The sequence below is a fragment of the Paramisgurnus dabryanus genome, chromosome 19 (assembly GCF_030506205.2).
Source record: "Paramisgurnus dabryanus chromosome 19, PD_genome_1.1, whole genome shotgun sequence".
NCBI lineage: Eukaryota > Metazoa > Chordata > Actinopteri > Cypriniformes > Cobitidae > Paramisgurnus > Paramisgurnus dabryanus.
In genome coordinates, this window is record NC_133355.1 from 20,252,180 (window position 1) to 20,275,316 (window position 23,137).

At 38.1% G+C, this 23,137-nt stretch overlaps 1 protein-coding gene across 1 annotated transcript in view; it reads left to right on the forward strand.

Annotated features, from left to right (window-relative positions):
- Window positions 1-23,137, forward strand: part of ptp4a2b (protein tyrosine phosphatase 4A2b) — a 29,077-nt gene that overhangs the window by 3,507 nt on the left and 2,433 nt on the right. The window contains exons 2-4 of the mRNA XM_065292445.1: window positions 13,760-14,422; window positions 14,513-14,605; window positions 20,283-20,413. Of these exons, the coding sequence (XP_065148517.1) occupies window positions 14,327-14,422; window positions 14,513-14,605; window positions 20,283-20,413 (320 nt within the window). The 5' untranslated portion in view covers window positions 13,760-14,326. The remainder of the gene's footprint in view (window positions 1-13,759; window positions 14,423-14,512; window positions 14,606-20,282; window positions 20,414-23,137) is intronic.

Genomic DNA, 23,137 nt, shown 5'->3' on the forward strand with positions numbered 1-23,137 from the left:
GTCATTACTCCCGCTCGCGTTTAAATGACAACAGAGGGACTCACCCAATTTCTTCACAGACCACCCGCTCAAAGTAATCAGGACAGAAGCGGTCGAAAGTGGACAAAAGAGACTGATTTAAATACCAGGTGTAAACAGAATGTGTCTCTCTCGTCCACTTGTGATCTGATCGATGAAAACACATCTTAATACCAAGTGTAAACAGCCCCTTAGAAGGCTTTCTTATTGCCTGCATGTTAAATGTCACTGGTAGTGCTTCAGAGCTTGTTAACAATCATGGACAGAGTCGTGCCTCACAGCAGGCTCTTTAAAACATCTACACAACTGGCAACAGCATGACTCCCAGTTTTTCCACTGTCATTTTAGCTTGTCAGTTGAAGTATTGTTAAGGTAGCTGTTCTTCACTGTAGCTGTTCTTCACAAAAATTGTCAAAATATGTACCCTAGCTGTTACTGGGGCAAGTACCCTTTAACTCATTCCCCGTCAGCCTTTTAAAAAAAATCCCTGCCAGCATTTTTTGTGATTTCCACAAAAGTTTCACAAAATGCCTTCCAGGAAAATTATCTTCTATAAATATATAAAATAAAAAACAGACTCTCTGCTTTCAAACAAACAAAACGGGGGAAAAAAAGTTTCATCCTATCTTCATTTGTTCTGTTTTTATAACCTCTTAAATATGGATAGGTTTCTTAAACAATACCAAATTTAGTGCAAAAAGCTGAAATAATTGCATTTTTATAAAATAATTTTTTTAGAAGTCAGATTCCAAACAATTATAAAAACACACAGTTTAAATTGATTAAATTAGTTTTTGCTTATTTTTTTTAAATTGGGTAAGAGTGCCATCTAGTGGATAATAGCTGAATTAAAGATTACAATAAAAACTTATCAGCAAAGCATCATTGGCAGGGAAATGTTTTCTCTTAATTAGGGATGCACCGAATATTCGGAAACAAGCAAACGTAAAATCTTTCTGTTATTGTCAGGGCACATATAAACAAAATTATCTCCAAAGTATTCTTTTTCTAATAAAAACATTTGTTTATGTCTTAAGTGTATGTATAGATTACAGTCATAAACCAGTCTCTGCTTATTTAAAGAGACAGTAACCTCAAATTAACTTAAGTCTAACAAAGAGACAAATAGCTCTAAAAATAATAATATATTTAATTTATACAATAAAGACAGTGTTATGACTCATTTAATTCAATGTCTGTACCTAATGCTTATGTTAGCCCTTATTAATGTGCAGCTTTGTTCTTTTTTATAAATGTTTGTAATTTCTTTATTTGTTATTAGATTTTCCCCACCCCCTTTTTGCTGATCTGAAAAATAATCCGATCCGTGCCTCAAAAACTGTAATGTGATCCGAACCATGAGTTTTGTGATCTGTCACACACCCCTAGTAAAGTTAGTACACATTGATAGCCATAAATGCATTTGTACTAATAATTGGCATAATAATTTATTTCGGTTTTGGCCAAGAATTTTCATTTCGGTGCATCCCTACTCTTAATTGACCAGATAACTCGTCAATGGCAGGGAAAGAGTTAAAAACCTCCTAATGTATGTATTTGGTACCAATATGTACTTTTGGGTTACTAATATGTAGTGGTCCACCAATATGGGTTTTTATGGCCGATACAGATATTAAAGTGCACCTATTTCATTGCTAAAAAAAAATATTTTGTGTATTTGGTATAATACAATGTGTTCCTGTGATTTATGGTTAAAAAAAAACGCATTATTTTCCACATACCATACATTTTTGTAACTCCAGATATACTGCTTTCCCTTAAATGCTCTGATTTGTTACAAAGCTCATCGATCTGAAATGCGCTGTGTACCTGATTGGCCAGCTAATTTGTGCATTGTGATTGGCCTGAATACCTCTGACGTCGGCAGGAAATGTGACTCTCCTTAACATGTTTGAAAGATTCGCACGCAATGCAATGCTGACAGGACTTAACTTACAGGCTATGAGTCAAAAGCGGGAGGAATTATGATAATGTCGGTCCACGTAAACAGGCCCAGGAAACAGTAAACTGTTGCCTACAATCTGTGTGTTTGTTGTAGTCCAAGTAAAGAGATTTATGTTGGAAAAGATAACTTGCGTCATTGTTTACTTTGCGGTACATACCTTTTGCATATCGTTAACATGTACTGATACACACTTACACACCAAGGGAAATGTAAAATCTTGAATCACACGATAGTTACTCCTTAAGATAGCAGTATGGCTAATATGAGGCCGATATAACACAAATGCAATTACATCAAATCATTGACAAACTGAAAATTTTAATAAACTGAAAAGCTAAATAAACATTTGTTATGCATAATATTTATAAATATACCTTAAATATATATTTAAAAAGTTAATATTGATTGATCAGTTTGAGACTGGCTTTACATTTGAGTGTCTTTTCATTACGAACAACAAATTTCAGAAACAGAAAGATTAGTCAATTGAAAAGATTTACTGCAATATATCGGTCTATTGCTACCAATATGAGCTCTTCAGCTGCAAAGCTGTACTTTTTGAAAGCGTTCAGACCCAGTGACAGCTGGGGTACATAATTTGACAATTTTTTTCTAACAATGTACCCTTTGAGCAAGCATTACAAACATGACAATAAGCATTGTGTTCACCATAGTCTTATCATGACCTGACAGACATCTGCTCACTCTATGTGGCTTTGATTAAAAACTGCATGATGTCTCTGTTTAATGACATTAACTTTGTGCCTCTCTTATTTGAGTCATGTTATAAGATTTACAGTCAGAATGGTGTTAACTACAGCTTGACAGGAAGTGGGCAAGTTTGTGGCAGCATTTACAAAAGTCTCAACTAGTGCTGCACAATTAATCGCATCGCAATCGCAATCGCAATGTCAGCCTGTGCAATTATATGACAGCAAAATGTTGCAATTATATTTAATAAATAAATGTGTGGACTTGTTACTCAAACTTTCTGATAACAGTTTGATGATTTTCCTTGCTGTTTAAAAAAATAAAGAAAAATGAACAAAAAAGGCAGTGCACGTGTGGCATGCACGTGTGTGGGGTGCGTCGTCACTTATACCAGAGCGAAGATAGATGCAGAGGAGATTGACAGTGATCTGGTAGCTGAAAAAAATCTACGTCTGTTGTATGGCAGTATTTTGGATTTAGGATTACTGACACTGAGCAGTTGCTACATCACGTGGCAATACGAAAACATTTCTAGTTTTACAAATACAAATTTTAGCTAAACTGTGTGTGGATTTTCCTTAAAACCCATCAAGTTGACTCATGATACCATTAAGTATAATCGCAATCGCACATCGCAATTTTAGCATCAATAACCGCAATGGGAAAAATTACCCAAATCGTGCAGCCCTAGTCTCAACCCTCTTAGCGGAGTTTCCACCAAGCTACTTCTTTTCTTCCCTCTTGATGCTTCAGCAGACCAAATGTCGTGGTTGATGATGAGCAGGGCCAGACGGAATCTGCATAAATTTGTGGAATGATTTTAAATGTTCAAAAACGATCTGATTCAATGGGAAGTATTACAAATTAAAACTAATATATTCATTTTTATTTAAGGGTTACAATATAAATCCAGTTAGTTTTTGAATACACCAAAACAAATGAGTCTTCTGAATTCTGAATTAAATTGAACCAACGTGAATCAACAGGTATTGTGCATTTCAAGACCATAGAATTATATTTTGTATGAAATTAAAATATTATTGTTTATAGTTAAATCGTTCTCATGATAAATTTAGCGTGTATCAAAATAATTTCATCATTTGTACAACACAATGTTTGCTCTGTTTAAAACGGAGCATTTGTCTTGCAAACAGATTTGAAATGATCAAGTGCAGCTGTCTGTCTCATCATTTAGTCAACACAGACAAGTAGGGTTTCTTTAACTTCTCTGCAATATGTTTTATTTCAGACATTGGTTTGTGTTCACTTTAAAAACTATCACACCAAAGGCTAGTACGGCTCACAAACACACACAGGTGTGGGGTATGTGTGCTTGTCAGTGATGCGCTGTAAAATCTGTGGAATTCTATTTTCTGTAGAAATCTCCGGGCACGGATTTCGTGCGCCTGTCCCGGTGATAAGACATTTAGAATTGCACTAATTAAAACTGTGAAAATCGAATACGAAAAAATACAGCATTTGGACATTTATTCATTTTACTTTGTTTTTAAAGTATAAGTCTTTTGACTTTACATTTTATCTAATTATTTGAGTAAAGGTAAAAGGAACATGTGCATAGGCTATATATTTATATCTTAAGTTTAGTCCCATCTAAAATGGCTCCCTACTTTGAGGAACACGGTGACCATGGCAAAGTACAGCACAAGAATGATGATGGCTTCTGGCTCTCTCTTATTGGCTTTTTTGTGGAGTAAGATTAGCACTACCCTGAGCCCCTGGGTTTGGAAGCAACACGCACACACCATATATAAATTTAAATGTATTTTCAGTGCACCTGCTTTAAGAATTAAAAGCTTGTATCTGGAGCAGAAGCTGACCTAAATGATTGCATTTGTGACAGGATATTGTGCCTTATCAAAAAGCTTTGATGGTCTGTAATTTCATTGCAGACAAAAAAGAAAACATACTGACCCTTAAACATATGAGGAGCTCAGATGCAAAAGCTGCTAAACACCATCTCCATCAAAACCAAGACCATATTAACCGAATGCTCTCGGCACGCATTATACGTTCATCAAATACTTTAGCTTTAAATCCACTTAATCCTGGCCTTAGGCCATTCAGAAAAACTGGTTTGTTGGCAGAATCTATTAAGAGTCTGATAAAATAAAACATGTCAGGCGCACTTGAGATGTAAAACACACATTATGATTATCTGGTACTGGACAGGTGTCTGATAAAAGTCATGTAAAAAATCTCCTAGGAAATTCCTTAAAGTTTAGTCAGTGTCTCACTGTGCTAAAAACTAAACAGCGCCACCACGGTTGCGTAATGCCGCAACTACAGTTACAAATTACAATCTACAGAGTGCAACGATTGTTCATGTTTTTCGTAAAGTGGCATGACAAAGACACCAATTGAGAGCCGGCACAAAATATGGAATAACAAAAACAATCATTGCACTCTGTAGATTGTAATTTGTATTAACTAAATGCAGGAAAAAACAGATTTTTATCAGACAGGTAGAGGTCTACACGGAAGACCCGAGACCCGAAGACCCGGGACCCGACCCGGGACCCGTACGGGTTCGGGTCTATATTTTAAATGATCAGCCGGGTCCGGGTCGGGTCTCAATCTATTACTTCGGGTCCCGGGTCTGTTTAACATTGTGGGTAATACCCGAGGTCAATCGGACTCGGAGAACACACACTCACATTTAAATAAAATATTTCAAAATCAGCAACAAAAACTTAGATGAACTGTCGCATAAATTTTTTCTATGACGCTAAAATTGCGTTAAAAAGTTTATATTTGGTTGCTCCAACCAGGCAGCTAACGCGCATGTGCTCTTTTAATGTGTCTCTGGCTACCAGTCAGGAGCTTCTGCAGTGAGACGCAATGACTTTACCTTTGACAATTGGCTCTTTTATTTAGAAGGCAGGACCTATTCCGCCATACCGCGCATTTTGCACTGACTTCTCTAATTTTTATAATAATATTATAAATTGACCGTCTGTTATATCTAAAGTTTTCGCGACTCAAAGAGCACAGAGATGATAGCAAAGAAGCAAAGCTAACGAAACCAGCCATGACACTGAACGAGCAATCGTTATTATAATCCATATGGGCAAATATTATTAAGCAAGTTGACCCGATGTAAGACTGCGTTATTAATCACCATGACTGTAAAGTGGACTTTAAAAGCTGGAATAAGCATTAAACATTTCAATCGTCAAGGAATAACATGGATGGAACTTTCTTGGAAATAAGGATTGTGCATCACACAGACAGGTACAAGGAGGGAGAAGACTAACTTCTATGGGTAAGACAAAAAGTTTAATTTTCGCTACTTGTTTATTGACTTATTAATAACATTTAGCTAAGAATATTTGCCGGTCGGGTCTGTGTCTTCCCGGACGGGTTCGGGTCCAGATTTTAAATAATAGACGGGTCTTCGTCGGATCCGGGTCCAGCTTTTAAATAATAGACGGGTCCGGGTCGGGTCCGGGTCCAGCTTTCAAAACAACAGACGGGTCCGGGTCGGTTCAGTATAGCACATTTGCGGGTCTGATCGGGTTCGGGTAGGAATATTTGGACCCGTGTAGACCTCTACAGACAGGTGTCCAGTATCGGATAATTGTAATGTCTGTTTTACACCTCACATGCAAGCGTTGTGTAAGCAGAGTGTCTGCAGTACATAGACTAAGGCAGATTTTGGTTTTACAATGGCAGTTTAGTTACTTCTGTGGAAACAGGATTTTGTATACAGAAAGACTTTATTTCTTTATTAGACATTTCCTTTGAAAGCAAACATGAATTTACATAGGTTGACTATTTTTCTTCTACTAAATGACTAAGTCAGTTATCAGTCCAGAACCTTTGCAGTGTTCTTTGGAAGGGTAGTGGTATGTTTTGGACATCATTTATCAGGCTTTACTCAGTTGTCAAGCATGTGAATGATAAAGGAAATTTCTACGTAAAGGGAGTTACTAGAGGCTGGCTGAACGTCACAGCTGACATATCATTTGGTACAGGAAGACAAAGCTTTTATCCATGGTGAATAAATAACTGTATTGGGGCCCTATTATTTTCACGATGTGGAAAACAGGGACGAAATCATGGAATCCGAGCATAGAAATGGAATTTACTGTACAACGTGGAATGTCACAGAAATTTTGTAAATTTTGAATTCAGTAATTTTTTAAACCCATTTTAATTGATTTTCAAATGCATTTTTTTTCGACATGTTTTCATTAATCTGCAAATAAAGTGACAAAACATTTTCATCATTACACACCAAAAAATTAACATTACTAATTACTCTTAACTAAACAACTTTTGCAGCTGTATATTTAATTCATACAGTGAGGACTGTGTAGCATTTTATTTGTATTTATTGTTAATTTCTAATAATAGATTATTGACGGATAATTAAACAGAAAAAAGTAAACACAAAAACACGGATTTTGAGAATAAATAAAATGGTATTTGGGAAAAAATAAAACTGATTTCATAGGGCCCTATTGTATAAAGCAGAGCTCCTTCCCAAGTGCTCTCCTGTGAGACTGTTAAGGAATGTAGACAGACCGGCCTCAAGAATGTATGTGTGGTATTCGGTGTATACCTCAGGTGTATTTATAGGCAACTGAGTATGCTTTTCACAGATTTTCATTTCGGCCCTTAATGAGAGAAAGTCCAAATCGGTAGTGCTATTTAAATCCGTAAATGACTACTTCAACCCAAAGACCCTGTGGTCCATAGGTTGTTTTATGGTCTTTGTTGTCTGTTAAATTTCTACATGGTGTTGTGAAGATATGTTTCTTATGCATAAAGATCTCTTTTCCTCTTAGCAACCAGAAATGATCACCTGGTTAGATGGAACATGTAACCTATCACAGTGTCATCCTGTCTTAAAGCAGCACAATCATTTCCTCTGCTTTTCTAAGAATGGCGCTGGTAGCTTTTCTAGTATTTATTAATCTCAAGATTTCACACTCTTGGCTGTCTGTGCTAGCAAGCAAGAGGAACAAAGTTCAACCTTTTTATTATTGTATACTGTTTTTTTTTTTTTAAATGTGGTATTACCTAGGGTGTATAATTATGGGTGCATTATATGATTGTGATTTTGTCAATGTAAGTTAATCTTTCAACCTAGTATATAATCAAAGCTCAAAACCATTTCCCTTTCTGCTGGTAAAACAACAAGCATCTCTTGTGAATTACAGCTAATCCCAGCGATATTGTCACACCTGCCCAGCCAAGCCTTATTTTACTGATCTCATGAGTATCAATAGACTCACCTTTTATCTGTAATGTACGGAAATGCAACAAACAAAGCATAGTTTGTTTTTTTACGGGTACATAAGCATACATGCACAGTCGAACGCATAGTCTTGCAAAGCATAGTTTGTTTGACCCGTGCGCATACACATACGTTTGACATATGCGCTTTGCGACAAACTGCAAAACCTTTACTGGCCTACATACTACATGCTCATGTACAGTACAGTATGCTTGTACTATTCTGATGATTAAATTTGCGCCACGTGGCACACGCACTGTACGCTGACTCTCGCGAATACGGAAAAATTTAACTCTACTTCAGGGTACTATACTTTAATGCAAAAGCAGTTGTTTCTTTATATGATTATTGGTAAAGAAATGGTATGCTCGATCTAACTTGTTTTTTATCGTACAGTCCATACCATTTGAAGTAAAGCATCTTGGCAGCTGTTTTTGTCATCTTATGATATAATTGCTTGTGGCATGGCCTGTAAAAACCTGTGTGACTTTGCATATGAACCTTTTAAGAGGTGGAGTACAGTTGGCTGATTTTGGTATTTGCTTATTGGCCCTGGATCTTTCATCCCGCTCAGATCCCACATCCCACGCTCCCCAGTTGGACTTTAACTTTTGCGACACATCATCTCTTATCATACAGGTGTTTTTTTTTTTTTGTCTCACAGGCACTGCAACTGTAGTACATGGTCAAGGCAACATGTCAGGCAGACCTAAGCGGATGCGTCTTTACATTTGCTTCCTTATGCACTTCTTGATTTCTTCAACATACTTTGTAGCGAGAAGAGCGTTTGTAACAATAGTTAGAGGGGTGGCGTGTTTAAGGCTGCAGAAGTTCAAGCGAGACCAAGTCATGTCTGCATATGCACACTGTGGTTAAAAGTGGCACTTGTAAGTAAAACATTCACACAGTTTCACGAATGATCAGCATGCATGTGCTTCCGATAATGTTGAGCTGGGCTAAATTTTTGTTACTTTCATGCATACTTTCTGAGCACCTGGGGTGGGAACAGTATGTGTCAGAGATAAGGGTTTTTTTGTGAATTGTCAATGCATGGCTGAATGTTTGCTCTTAGCAGGGTGGAGTACATTTGTGCGGTAATTATGTTAAAGTTGTGTTGAGATGCTACATCTGAAAATTACACTGTTTGAGAGAAAGACACTGTAGTGTGTGCGTGTGCGTATGTGTATGTGTGGTTACTTACAGTAAGTACAGAGCGTGAGCTGGTAGAGTTGTTATCTCTCACTCTGCATGACTCTCTCCGTCCATCATCCCAAGGCCTTAGAGTCATTCCCCAACAGCTGTGAAGGAGAGAGGGAGACCTTGCAGCTGACTTTCATACTGTTTAAGTTTTGGGACAGTAGCTTAGATTTGAGACCAAAGTTCAAAGCCACCTACTTAGTGGTTCATAAGGATGATATGGATGGGATAGATTTTCTGAATGACATTTGAGTTAAAGTTAGTTAGACAGGAAGTCTGTGATTTCATGTACTGGTTTGGACAGGATTGAGTTCTCTATAGTTTTTACAGAAATGGGAGTGTCTTTTGTCTGGATGTGGTTGTTGTGTAAGGTCACGTGTTACGTATGCATGTCATAAACCCATTGTAAAGCAAAATTTTGTAATATTGGGGGATGAAAAAGATGATATGATACATTTTAAAATTGGTCAATTTTCATCTAGTTCTGTATGCATGTTGTTTGCGTGCTCCACATGCAGACACAGGCCCTTTGGCCCATATCTACTGTGGGTTACTGATTGGATTTATTTTGTTGAATGAAGACACAACTCCAGTGTCTCAACAGGATTTGTTGCTTAAATCAGAGGGATCTGAGAGGGATCCGTGCTTTTCTTTCGGCATATTATTAGCCATCCAAAAGCCCAGTATTTTGTTATACTGGATCAGGAGCATTAGGAAATTGGCAGGGTAAAGGCCGGAGTATGAGCTGTTTTTTATGTGTAAACGAACGTATACGCACGGTTGAATCCATTGGCTTGCAAAGTATAGTTTGATTTGACTCGTACGTGTACACCGATGTTAAATGCATGTGCATACTAGCGACAAAATGCAATGCATCTCCTGGGCTACATACTACATGTGCGACGATGCAATGTACACAGGGTTTCAATAATCCAGTGAGACAACGCATTGTAATGACAAAAAATGCATCATGCGCACTGTACGTGGACCCCTGCGTGCACGTAAAAAAATTTACCATACTTTGGCCTTGAAGGAAAACACCACTGTATATACATATATATCTTTTTCAATGCATGCACTTTTAATCTTTGTACAGCGCTTCTGGAATGTGTTAGCATTTAGCCTAGCCCTATTCATTGCTATGGCTCCAAAGAAAAGTTTTATTTTGTGCCACAACACTTACTTGTGTAATTACTCATGTAACAGTCTTTAAATAGGGAAAGCATTGAAGTGTTTGGTGGCTTCTAAATTCATACCTGTTGGGAGCCATAGGAATGAATGGGGCTAGGGTAAATGCTAACATTCACAACACGCTGTACAAAGATTAAAAGTGCATGCATTGCAAAAAGATAGGACGTATTCATTCGTCTAAGTTGATTTAAGAACATAGTAAAATATTCAAAACCGGTGGTATTTTCCTTTAAGGATGTTTGCACAGACTGATGTGCTATATGGATTGTTTGTGATGTTTCTCTAACTCCATATAAAAAGCCACAAGTAGTTAGCATATTTACCCATGCACTCATTAGGCAGCCCATCATCACCACCCTATTGTTTATATAACAACACTTCACTTGTTACCTAGAACGGCTAACTACCTGCAAATGCATTTACATGAAGTGTGAAATTCCCAGAATTCACTCAAAATAATTCATCTAAATAAATGTCAAGATGTACATCTCTGCTCTTTCAGTGTGGGATGTGCTCAGTCATGCTACGCAAAAGCCGGGAGTCTGTACCAGCTGTATCACCTGTTTGGGCTGCTGTGTTCCTAGATAGTGTCCTCATTATCACTGTGTACGCCTCACTCATAGATTGTGACGAGAGCAAGCTTCTGGCCTTTCAAACTTTCCCAGCTACAAAGGCTTTAAGAAAATGACTGTTTCAGATGGGGAAAGCTTTGAAAGGCATGGAAAAGAGCAAAAGGAGTGATCGACAGCTCGAGCTGTGTACCTATTGACCTCTTCTCTAGATAACAAGGACCAGTATTGCACAAAACAGTGGGCAACATGAAACTGTCATTTCTGAGAAGTCTTCCTTTTTCCAGTCCTCATTCTATTGTCTGTTCGTTCAAGCGCAGGGCGGCTGATGTGTGAACGTTTGTACAACCAGCAGGGGAACTATGCAGGGTGTACATGTGACACAGCGGAGGCTTCAAACTGGCTCGCCTCCGATGTTAAAGAGAAACCAAACGTCTTGCTGGACTGTTCCAGTTCTGCCTAGTTTAAAGTTTAAGGTGCGATCCCTGTATGCTTAAAGTTAATTGCCTAGAAGACCGAAAGCTTTGTCTCCTGGTACCGCAGCTTTTTTGCGCTGTAAATCTAAAGTTGCATTGCTTTTTTTACCCATTCATTATCTGTAGTCTTTGATCTCTTCCTCATATCTGTTACTTAGCACACATTTCTTCTCCATCTGTTCTGGTAGTAGCAATTACAGGAGTGGCTTGCAAATACGGCTTTGTGATTTGCATGAGTTCTTGGTAAAAGTAGAGCAGGAGGAAACAGGCCCTGCGGAGAAGCTCCATTTCAGACAGCTGCATGTCTGGTTGCTCACTGCATGGAAACCAAGCAAGCTTTACATTTCACACATTTACATGTAGTATTTACATTCATCTTGAGTTAATTGATCAGAGGTGGCAAATCGAAAACTACCTTCTGCTGAGCGGGTTCCCTTCTGTGTATTGTTAAAACACATGTAAATGGTTATCTGTCTTGGTTGCACAGTGATAACCAGATCCCCTTAATGAATGTTACCAGGTGTACGCAGGGCCATTGTCTCATTTAAAACAAGCCAATGCTGGATGCAATTACGTGTATAATTACTTTACATATACAAAGCATGTGTACAAACATCATTCAGAAGCATAATATTAATGCGCATTAACTTTAAAGGTGTTAAACTCAGTAGGGTTGGGCAATGTCCCCTAAATTGGAAGTTGACGATGGTTGCGTTAAACCATCACAATGGACGATGATATCGTAGACCATCCCCTTAATCAGAACAGAAGTATTCAAAGTGGACAAAAGAGAGAAATTAAAAACACCAGATGTGAACGAGAATGTGTCTCTATCGTCCTCTTGTGATCCGATTGACCAAAACATCTTAATACCAGGTGTAATAAAGGGCCTGAGAGTGGACCTGGCATTCATCCCTGAATGTTGACATGCTTGTGTTCCTGGCCCAGAAATCTTTAAAATGCAAAACAAATTTATGTAAACCAAATTAATATTCTGTTCATCTTTTCAGGCCTATTCAGAATGTTTTGTGCTATACCTGTACGTCGGTGGTATTTCTTTCTTGAGCTTGGTATCCTTTCTCAACCATCATTTCACCACCTGGCCCCTAGAGAAGCTTTTTAAAAGGTCTTTCTGGTGTACTAGTCCTTTGATAAGATAATCACATTCCTAGTCTTTTTTTTCTTTTGAAGGGGCCACTTCTCATTTTGTTGCTATCTATTCAGCTGAATCTGTTGGATCTGGAGTTCGAGACTGCTTCTTTCCTTTAGAGAATTGCAGCTTGTTGACAGTCCAAGTCTTCTGATGTTTCTTTTTGTCTGTTAAGACACGTCCAGTATCGCATTGTGAAGGCTTGCATTGTGTGTCCGTTTTTTTCCTCTTAATGCGGTTATTCAGTTTGTTATAGTGCAGAGAGCCAAGATGACTTGGTTGATAAGTGTCCTTTTAATAATCTGTGCATGGAAGATGGAGGTGGTTTGCTGAGGAGAGAAGCGTGGGACTGTGAAAGAGTTGAGACTGTTTGAAGCTCTGCCTTGCTCTAATCCTTGTCACTGCCTTTGAGTTTTCAGAAAGTCAGGAACAAACCTTCCTTGTTTTGTCCTTTAATGTCTGCTTCGGTCTTATTAGCCTTTCACTGTATTTTTACCGTGCAGACAGGGTGCATTTAAAGGGGACATATTATGAATGTTTTTTTTCATGTTTAAGTGCTTCTATCAACCTAAAAAAATGTGATAAAGATCAAACCAGTAACTTAGTTTTAGTAAACCATTGTCTGCAAGGATGTGAAAAAAGGTCATTAAAATTTGGCTCTCCTTGTGATGTCAGAAGGGGATAATACAGCTCCTTAATCTACAATATTCAACCACGGAACAGCCATTTAGTGCAGAGATCAGCTCATTTGCATTTAAAAAGTCACACCCTAAAATTGCAAATTTTCCTCACACCTACAAAGTGACAATTTTAACATGCTAAAATAAATGATTTATATGGTATTTTGAACTAAAACTTTAAATACACACTCTGGGGGGGGGCATAAAAGATTTATTTTACATCTTAAAAAAGTCTTGTTAAATGTCCAATTTAAAAGGCAAACTTTACATCTGCATGCACAGAACATTGCCACCATAGGGTGTAGGAGTCTTGATGTCCTAGACCTGTTGTTATCACATGCCTGTTTCAAATAGCTTTTCTCAATGGGGCGAGTCACACTGTCTGGTTCACACAACAGCAGGCATGAATCACCCATCAAAGCTGAACAGAGTAGCATCCTAAGTGTGATGTTTGCAGGGATTTAGAGGACATCTTTGAAATGAAATGCACTGAAAACATTTTGTCCTGTTCTCACCGTATCTTCTCTTTTCTTTTCAGTGTTTCCGTGTTGATTCGGATCGCACATATATGGCGTTTGTGACTGTATGCAGAGAGTTCTGCCAGGCTCAGCACCTCACCTTCGTGGACAAGTGAATTTTTAGCCACCTTCGGGACTACGCTACCCAGAAGCCCCCTTGACAGCCACCACACTGGGTCTCGTCTGTCTCACTTATACCCTCTTGGGATCACGCATAGTCGTCTGCCTCGCCTCACTTCCTCCCTAAAGTATTTTCTCCCTGTAGCCAATCAGAAACTCTCCTCCTGAATGGGGTAATCTCAATTGTGTCTATTGGATGACTGAAGGATAGTCTCCCATTTTCCTTGTTTTTCCTTTCAAGATTCTCATCGCTTTTTTATACATCCCTTGAACATTGTGGACTAGATCACTCTCCTTTTTGTTACTTCTTCCAGTAGTGTAGTGTCCACTCTCCATTGCACCCTTTTTTTGTCTATTTATTTTTTCATACTGCTGACATCTGAGCCAAAGATTCTTTTAAAAAGAATAACAAAGGAACAGGAATCATAAGTACTTCATTATAATTGTTTTAAAGACGTCTTGCCAAAATGAACCGCCCTGCCGCTGTCGAGATTTCTTACGAATGCATGAGGTTTCTCATCACGCACAACCCCACCAACTCCACTCTCAACAAGTTCACTGAGGTAAGATATTTCTTTCTTATGTTGTTTTAGCTTGTCAGATAAGGGGAAACCCAAATGTCTTCTCTTACGCGTCTCACCTTTCCTCCTCAGGAGCTCAAGAAGTTTGGGGTAAACACAGTGGTGAGAGTATGTGAAGCCACCTATGACAAGGCACCAGTAGAGAAAGAGGGCATCCAGGTCCTGGTGAGTGTTGTGTGTGCATTTCCCTTAAACCTTCATAAAATGCTTAGCTCTATTTCTATTTAACTGTAAATATGTGATGTTTTTTGAGGAAAGCATAACAGGATTTTTCGCATTTTAATGGACCCCAACTAGGGATGCAGCGATTATAGATTTTGATGGTACGGTTATAGTCTGATAAATAATCACGGTTGTACGGTTATTACGGTTATTAAGGATTCATTTATTTCACAACATTAATGTATAAAATCAAATGAATAAATTTAATCAATTGCTACATTTTTCTGTATTTTCAGTTTGTGTATTTTTTCTACAATTCTTGGACAAATGATAATAATAATAACTTAGCTGGCTTTGACTTAAACAGTATAGGTGCCTTTAAAACCTGTAGGCTATTCATTTTAATGATCTTTTGAATAAATGTAATTTTACATTTGGACTGAAAAAAGTTATATTATTTTGGTTTGTTTAAAGTATTGAAGTAAAATATATGAAGTAAAAATGATAAGAGCCTCTCAAAACGAATAATAACACAGGGTCATCCTGGGCCAGGTACTGCCAGTCATTTTGACAGGTGTAGCTTAATATTACACAAAAATCAAATATAAATATTAGGGGTGGCAAGATTAACGTGTTAACATATGCTATTCATTAATTAATCATTAACGCGTTAAAATAATTCAACGTAATGAAATGCAGTCAGACCACCAGGAGCCCCGCCCGGGTTTGATCCGCGAGCAGGAGGTTTTTAATGCTGTACAGAGTAGACCGATTGAAGTGTGGCTCTTTCATGTACGGATGCAGGTGCGCGCGCACACACACACCCACACACACACACACATACACACACACACTCACACACAAACCAGATGCACGAACAACCAAGAGACGCGTCACGCGCACATATTCTTTTGAACGCGGAGCTTTGTCATACAATGCACAAACCAGATGCACGAACAACCAAGAGACGCGTCACGCGCACATACTCTTTTGAACGCGGAGCTTTGTCATACAATGCATCATGACGCATGCGCCTCTTGGTGCTTCGTGGATCTGGTTTGTGCGTGCGTGCGTGAAACAAAAACACGCGGTGTAGCGAAGGCTTTACGGTTACTTAACCGTGACGTTTTAAAGCGCGGTTAATAGTGAAACCGGTTAATCGCTGCATCCCTAACCCCAACACTTAACAGTTTTTTTCAACTGCGTTTCAAAGGATTCTAAACAATAAGGGTCTTATCTAGCGAAACGATTGTCATTTTTGACAAGAAAAAAATATGCACTTTTAAGCCACAACTTATCGTTTATCTCCAGTCCTGTGACGTGCCGGCGTGACCTCACGTAATTGTGTAGTGAAAGGTCACATGTTCCATATATGAAATGCACATTTGCGGACCATTTTAAACAATAAACTGACACAAAGACATTAATTAGTATCATTCAACATACAACAACGTCAAACGGTCCTCTTTCTTCACACTTGTAAACACTGGGGCGTAGTTCCGCATACGTCAGCCGTGACCTCTTGACGTGAAGACGTATTGCGTGAGGTCACGCTGGCGAAACACAGGACCGGAGATAGACGAGAAGTTGTGGTTTAAAAGTGCATATTTTTTATTTTTCTTGTCAAAAATGACAAACGTTTTGCTAGATAAGACCCTTATGCCTCATTTGGGATCGTTTATAGTCCTTTGAAACTCTGTTGAAAAAACTGTGTTGAGTTAAGTGTTGGTGTCCATTAAAGTCCATTAAAATGAGAAAAATCCTGCAATGTTTTCCTCAAAAAACATAATTTCTTCTTGACTGAACAAAGAAAGACATCAACATTTTTGATGACATGGTGGTGAGTAAATTATCTGGATTTTTTTTAAGAAAATGGACTAATCCTTTAATCTGGATTTCACAGACAGAGAGAATAGACAAAAGAAGGCAGAAAACTGTTTTGCCTTTATTTCTGTGATTTCTGCTCAGATGAGTGATTGAATGAGAAAACAAACATATAAAAATCCTTTAGTGCCCTTCTGGTCATGTAGGTTGTTTTACCCACAGCCCTACTGATGTCACCTACCAACAAAACAGGGACTGGATAAGGGTGTGTGTAAGAGAGACACATCTCATTCCTAGAAAACATTGCATAGTTTTATTTGTACTTTATACATAAGGAACAATATGACTTCCTAACCTGACTGGAAACACCTAGTTTGTTTGTTTATTTACCATCTCTGATCACCTGTATCATGTACATGTCACTTACAAGATACAGACAGCTGCAGATTTAAAGGGCCGTTCACACTTTAACAATAACTATAACTATATTAGCGTCCACATCACCAGACTTTAACAATAAGGGTACTTTCACATCTGTAGCTCGGTTTATGTGGTCCGTACTGAAGGCAAAAAATGATACATTGTAGCTTTTTTAGCAGTTTTGGTTCCCTTTCACACAAAACTGATTGTTCTGATTGTATTCTTGGTCATTATAGACAACATAGTTTGTATACACCACTTTAGACAAACTATTCATTTTGAGAATAAAGCACGGATGCGGCTTTAAAATATGGTTTAAATGCACTGCAAACGGCGAAGTTTGTCAGCAAGCTGCCATCAGGCTTTTGTTGCTCGTGATAACCATATACAAAACTTCCTCATTCCACAGCGCTGACTACGGCAGCTGGATTAGTTAAAAAATGCACACCACTTTTTGCAATTAGGCAGTTTGAGGTCGGATTGCGTTCTCACCATAAACTAAGAGAGTTTCCAGAGTTTCGTTGAAAGCGTCCCGAGAGGAAACCACCTCTTCAAGGTCTCTGCCCACTTTTTGGTCCACTTTTGGAGCATACCTAAGTTCGATTGCCACATTCTCAATCGGTCAACTATATATTGTGATACACAATATAAAACTTGTGCGATATCGATTATGAATCGCAAAGGTGATATTATGCCCAACTATTCCATGTACTACGGCTATTTAATCATTAGGAAGTTCATATCAATTTAAATTCACTGTGAGTTTGAGTCGTTTATAACATTAATTTGAAAAAGCAACACTCATCAAACATAATCATGTTTCATTATCATGAAAATACCTGAATGTTTTTGAAGAACAGCGATAAATATGCTTATACATTTCCTGAAGCTGCCTGTGTAATGGTTGTTCTTCTGCGGCGCATATTGGGTTTATGCACTTGAGCGCCATCTGGTTTTTGTATGTAGTGGCATTTCCCCATAATTAATTTAGAAGCATAGCAAGCATAATCGGACGATGTATCGTTACCCCCCTAAAAGTGAGCTACTGAACTCCAGTTCAATTCAACCCGACTAAATAAGGCAGGTGAGAAAGCACACTTACTTACTATGTAACTATAAACAGTTTGTGTAATCTAATATTACCTTTTGTGGTTGTTAATGTATAAGAATGAAAAGCATTAAGGGGGTCGCACACCAGAAGCGCAGCTCTGTGCCGTGTTGAGTCGCTTCTAGGACAACTCTTGAGGTTTCGTACACCGGAAGTGCACGTTAAATATCGCAAGCTTAGTCGGATAGCACATACTTTAAAATATAAAATATACGTTAGCTGCCAATGTTAATCGTAAATGATTTGGGACAAATATTATGTTATTTAATGTTAAACTATGTGAGTGGCGCGACAGGGATTTAAGCAACTTCCTGAGTCGTAGCTGGGCGCTGCAGACAGGTGTGCATATACTCATAGATAACAATGTGTTCATTGGTTTTTTGTTTTTTTAGAACGCCGTGGCGCTGAGCTGCGCGTCCGGTGTGGGACCCCCTTTATGTAGTCGATTTTATAAAACTGTTAGTTCCAATCCTTGATTCTTATAGCTGGTCAATAGCTGTGCTTTATTCGCGATTTTCTATTTATCACTCGCCCTTAGCAACACCCTTAGACACCACACGTATCAGTTTGAGAACGGTTTGTTGTTTTTATTTGAGTTTTCATGCATATTACACATTGGAACGTTGTTGTTCACAGTCAGTGACAATTTTTTTCCTAGTGGAAGGAATGCTTTTATTGATTTAACTTCATGAAAGTTGCACTAATAAAAATTTTATTTACAATAATTTTTTTTTTTACTTTAATATTGTGTGGTGAACGTTTTATAAAAGCATTAAGGTACTCGAGGCAAGTGCTGTATTGTGTAAAAGTAATGGCTTCGCGTCGTGCCTAACAACGCCCTTCGGCCGTTACTCATAGCAACTGCATCAGCGTTTTATACTTGCAGTTATTTTATATAGGGACCTCAGCAATGAGCTTCTCCACCGTGTCATCTATCATTTATAAATGCGTGTGCACTGGAAGTTTATATGGATTCGATTGGCTGTCATTGGTTTATCGTTCATCAGTTGGAAAAAAATGCTCAGAAAATGATCCCATTGATATCGTTCATTCTATCTTAAAGTTATAGTTGTGGTGTGAACTTCGCTATTGTTTTTAATATAAAATGATTTTTATAGTTATCATTATAATGTGAACAGCCCTTAAAAGCCATACTCTCTGGCTAGGTCTGCACTATAATCCCAAGCTTTCACATAAAATAATGCAACTAACTACTTATCTTATCTTATGTTTAACTCTGTTATGTTCTCCTGTATAAGGAAATTGAAGCCCTTGTTTTTCTTTATGTTATGTATTTCATACTTGTCCATGATCTACAGATGGTTCTTTAGAAATCAAAAGGAAGGAAAGGTGTTAGAAGGGGAACAATATCCTTACTTCCTTAAAAAGAAAGTGAATGAGTTCATGATCTACATTTACATTAGGGTGGTAAAAATGTGCCTTGTGCATGATATATGGCAGATGTCGTCTTGTATCTATAACTTATTACTTGGAAAAGTGTTTTTTCCTTGTAGTACAGTAGATGTTCTCATGCTCAGAAAAAGAAGCAGTTCACTTTGCATTAGAGGAAGGTTTGACATAGAAAGATGCTGTTTTTAGGGAAGTGCAGAATTAGAGAGCGAGTCGGCTGTGATCTGAAGCAGTGTACAGGTCAGCAGGAGTTTGTTAGCCCAGACACATGCACAGACATTGAGACACAATCAGTCTGTTTGCATTATGTGTGTTTCACTCACACACTTTCTCTTTAGTATTGCCAAACATAAATCTTTTCACATACGCAGGTCTTTGGATAAGAATGCCTAGGTAACTTCATTAAACTGTTAATAATTACTTTTGTGCTAAGCTGCATTCACTCATTTAGATTGATTGACCAGATAAACCATGCAACTCCCTTAGGATGACATTAGACCTGTGCGTCATTTTGTGAACCTGATACCTCTACTGCCTCACATATCCCATAATCTTCTAGGTCTCTCTGCTTTTTTTGTCTCCGTATCTTCCATCTCCTCTCCACATATTCTCTCATTAGTTGTTGTGTGGTTTTAGCTGGGAGGAGGCCAGATCTGTATGGCCCGCTGCCCAAAACAGTTCATGAGAACTTTTTGCTTTCCCACAATGCTTTGCTCTTTAGAAATAGCCTGTGGGGCTCACTGTCTATTACCCGGAAAGTGAGGCGTAATATGAAACATCCCCCTCAGTCTGAAGGTTTCCCAGCTGTTCTTTACTTTCCCATTATTGAGCTCTAATACTCAGAAATGCATACAGACATTAAAGCATTTCTATGAAATCTAAATCGCTGATTTTGTGTCATTTTTTTCATGTGTGCAGGATTGGCCCTTTGATGATGGAGCTCCACCCCCAACCCAGATTGTAGATGATTGGTTAAACTTGCTGAAGACTAAGTTCAGAGAGGAGCCGGGATGCTGCGTCGCAGTTCATTGTGTGGCAGGGTTGGGCCGGTGAGTTCTAATTTGTCAATGTTGTTTTCTTTAAAGAAGCATTGAAATATGTAATTACATGAAAGAGGTGGATGTTTGACTTGTCATCCTACAACTAGGCAATTAGTGGGGACTAGTTTATTCATCCGGCCAGCTAGCACATTAAGGGGCGGTTTCTGGACAGAGCTTAACTCTTTCCCTGCCAGCGTTGCAAACCAGCACCAGCTTTTTTATTTTCACAGAAGTTCAGTATTTTACACTTAAAGCCCAGTTTTCAGATTGTTTATGATGAAATGGAACAGTTTTGACTGAAATTTGGACATATGATGCTGGCCCGAGAATTTTTGGGTGTTTGTTGTATCACCTCCTACCTCTGCAATGGCTGTATAGGTGCACTGGAACAATCCTTCCTAAAATGCATTAAACTTTCGTTTACAAAGACGTGAAACTCACCAAGTGGTCAGGGGTGTTCACTGATATGCTCACATAAAAATTGCTGCAAAAGATGCTTTCCAACAGGTTTTATCATAGTTTTGTCCAACTCCATTGACTTGTATTAGATGTGCTGTGAGGTAGGGCTGGAACGACGCGTCGACGTAGTCGATTACGTCGATTACGTAATTACGTCGATTTGCCGGAAATGCGTCGATTCGTCGCACTGTTTACATTTTGAAATGAAGGCGGCTTCAGCTCCGACCGGGTGATACAAGTGTTATACCAAACAGACAGAACGCGATCAAAAGTGTGGGAATACTTTAAGCAGAGACCAAATAAAACACATACTGTGTAAAACTGAAATGGCATACCACAGCAGCGCAACACCTGTGTATGATCATCTTAAAAGAAGAAAACCTGGGGCTCTCCGACCTCAAAATGACGAGACGTCAGCGTAAGAATTTGAACTATTACAGTAAGTTTTTATACACTTACTCTATAAACAATAGAATCAATACATATTGTGCTTAATACAGCTGCGTTTACATCTTCGTTTAATACGAGCTGCGAGACGCCTGACAGACGTGACATTGCATCGCTTCTGGGCAGTATGTTGAAACAGTAAATAAAGAGCAGGACATGTTTTTATATTAAGAAGTTATGAAATAATAAGTTACTGTCACATTGAGAACTGATAGGCATGTGCCCGCGTGCACTGAAAGCCAGCTGGCAGTGCGGAGTTCCCAATGAACGTCTTTTTTGCGAATATGTGCTCAGATATTATAGAAGCTCGTCTTGTAAGGTATTCCTGACATGCGTTTATTTAAAGTAACAGCGGCGTAAACGCTGTTTATAAAATATTAGAAGATCATACTAACTGAACTTGTTTTTTACCCGGAACTTAAGAAAAGTTAAATGTTAAAGTTAAATGAGAATGCAGTACTACTAATAGTAATAATATTAACAGTAATAATATAACCATTACATCTTATATAAGGGTTCATGAATCATAATGAACTTATTTTTACTTCAGTCTGAACTAATGCTGAGTACTAATCATAAACTAATGTTTAAAATATTAATATATGCCTATTTTATTGTTTAAGGTGAATAATGCCTCTTTTAAAGTGGCACTGCCACTTTATTTTTCATGTTGAAAATTTTGGTTTGTGTGTTTGTTTAATTAAGAAAATGCTTAAATAAAATGTTAGCGTTAATGGCAGATGTTACATTTATTATTTGTTGGGGAATTATATGTATAAAAAAATCATTAGACTATTCGATTAATCGAAAAAATAATCGATAGATTAATCGGTTGAAAAAATAGTCGATAGTTGCAGCTCTACTGTGAGGTACGGTATTACTCTGCGCCGGGGAACATTGTTTGTATTCTTGCAATTGGCAAAGGTGGATTATCGCCACCACCTGGGCTGGAGTGTCTATTATTCAAGCTCTCAACGGAAGAATGTACTGGTATGAGGCGTTTGGAAAAATAGGACCACAAGTTTACAACGAATGCTAAAACACCTGTTGGAAAGCATCTTTTGCAGCAATTTTTGTGTGAGCATATCAGTAAACACCCCTGACCACTCGGTGAGTTTCATGTCTTTGTAAACAAAAGATTAATGCATTTTAGAAAGGTTTGTTCCAGTGCACCTAGGCAGCCATTGTAGAGATGGGGGCTGATACAACAGAAACCGAAAAATTCTCATGCCAGCATCATCAAATTTCAGTCAAAACCGTTTTATTTCATCATAAACAATCTGAAAACTGGGCTTTAAGTGTAAAATACCGAACTTGTCCTTTAATGCTTTTCAGAAAATATTGTTCTTTTAATGTTTAAACATAAAATATATTAAATGAAAGAACAGACCATCTGCTTTCAAACAAAACATCATCATACCTTCATTTGTTCTCTTTTTATTTTTTCTCAAATATGAGTATTTTAGAGGAAAAATAACACATTTTGAGTAAAAAGCTGTGATAATTGCATTTTTAGGACTTTTTATAGAGATCAGATTCAGAGCAATCATCAAAACATACACAGCATACAGTTTGAACTGTTTGCCCTAAGGCAGTGTTTCCCAATCCTGGTCCTCAAGTACCCCCTCCCAGAAAGTTTTAGAGGTCTCCTTATTTAACGCACCTGATTTAACTCATCAGCTTGTTAGTTTACCACTCTGGAAGAAGGCCGATGAGTTGAATCGGGTGTTTTCAATAAGGAGACATCTAAAACTTTCTGGGAAGGGGTACTCGAGGACCAGGATTGGGAAGCACTCCCCTAATGGAATACTTCCGGGGGTTTCTAAG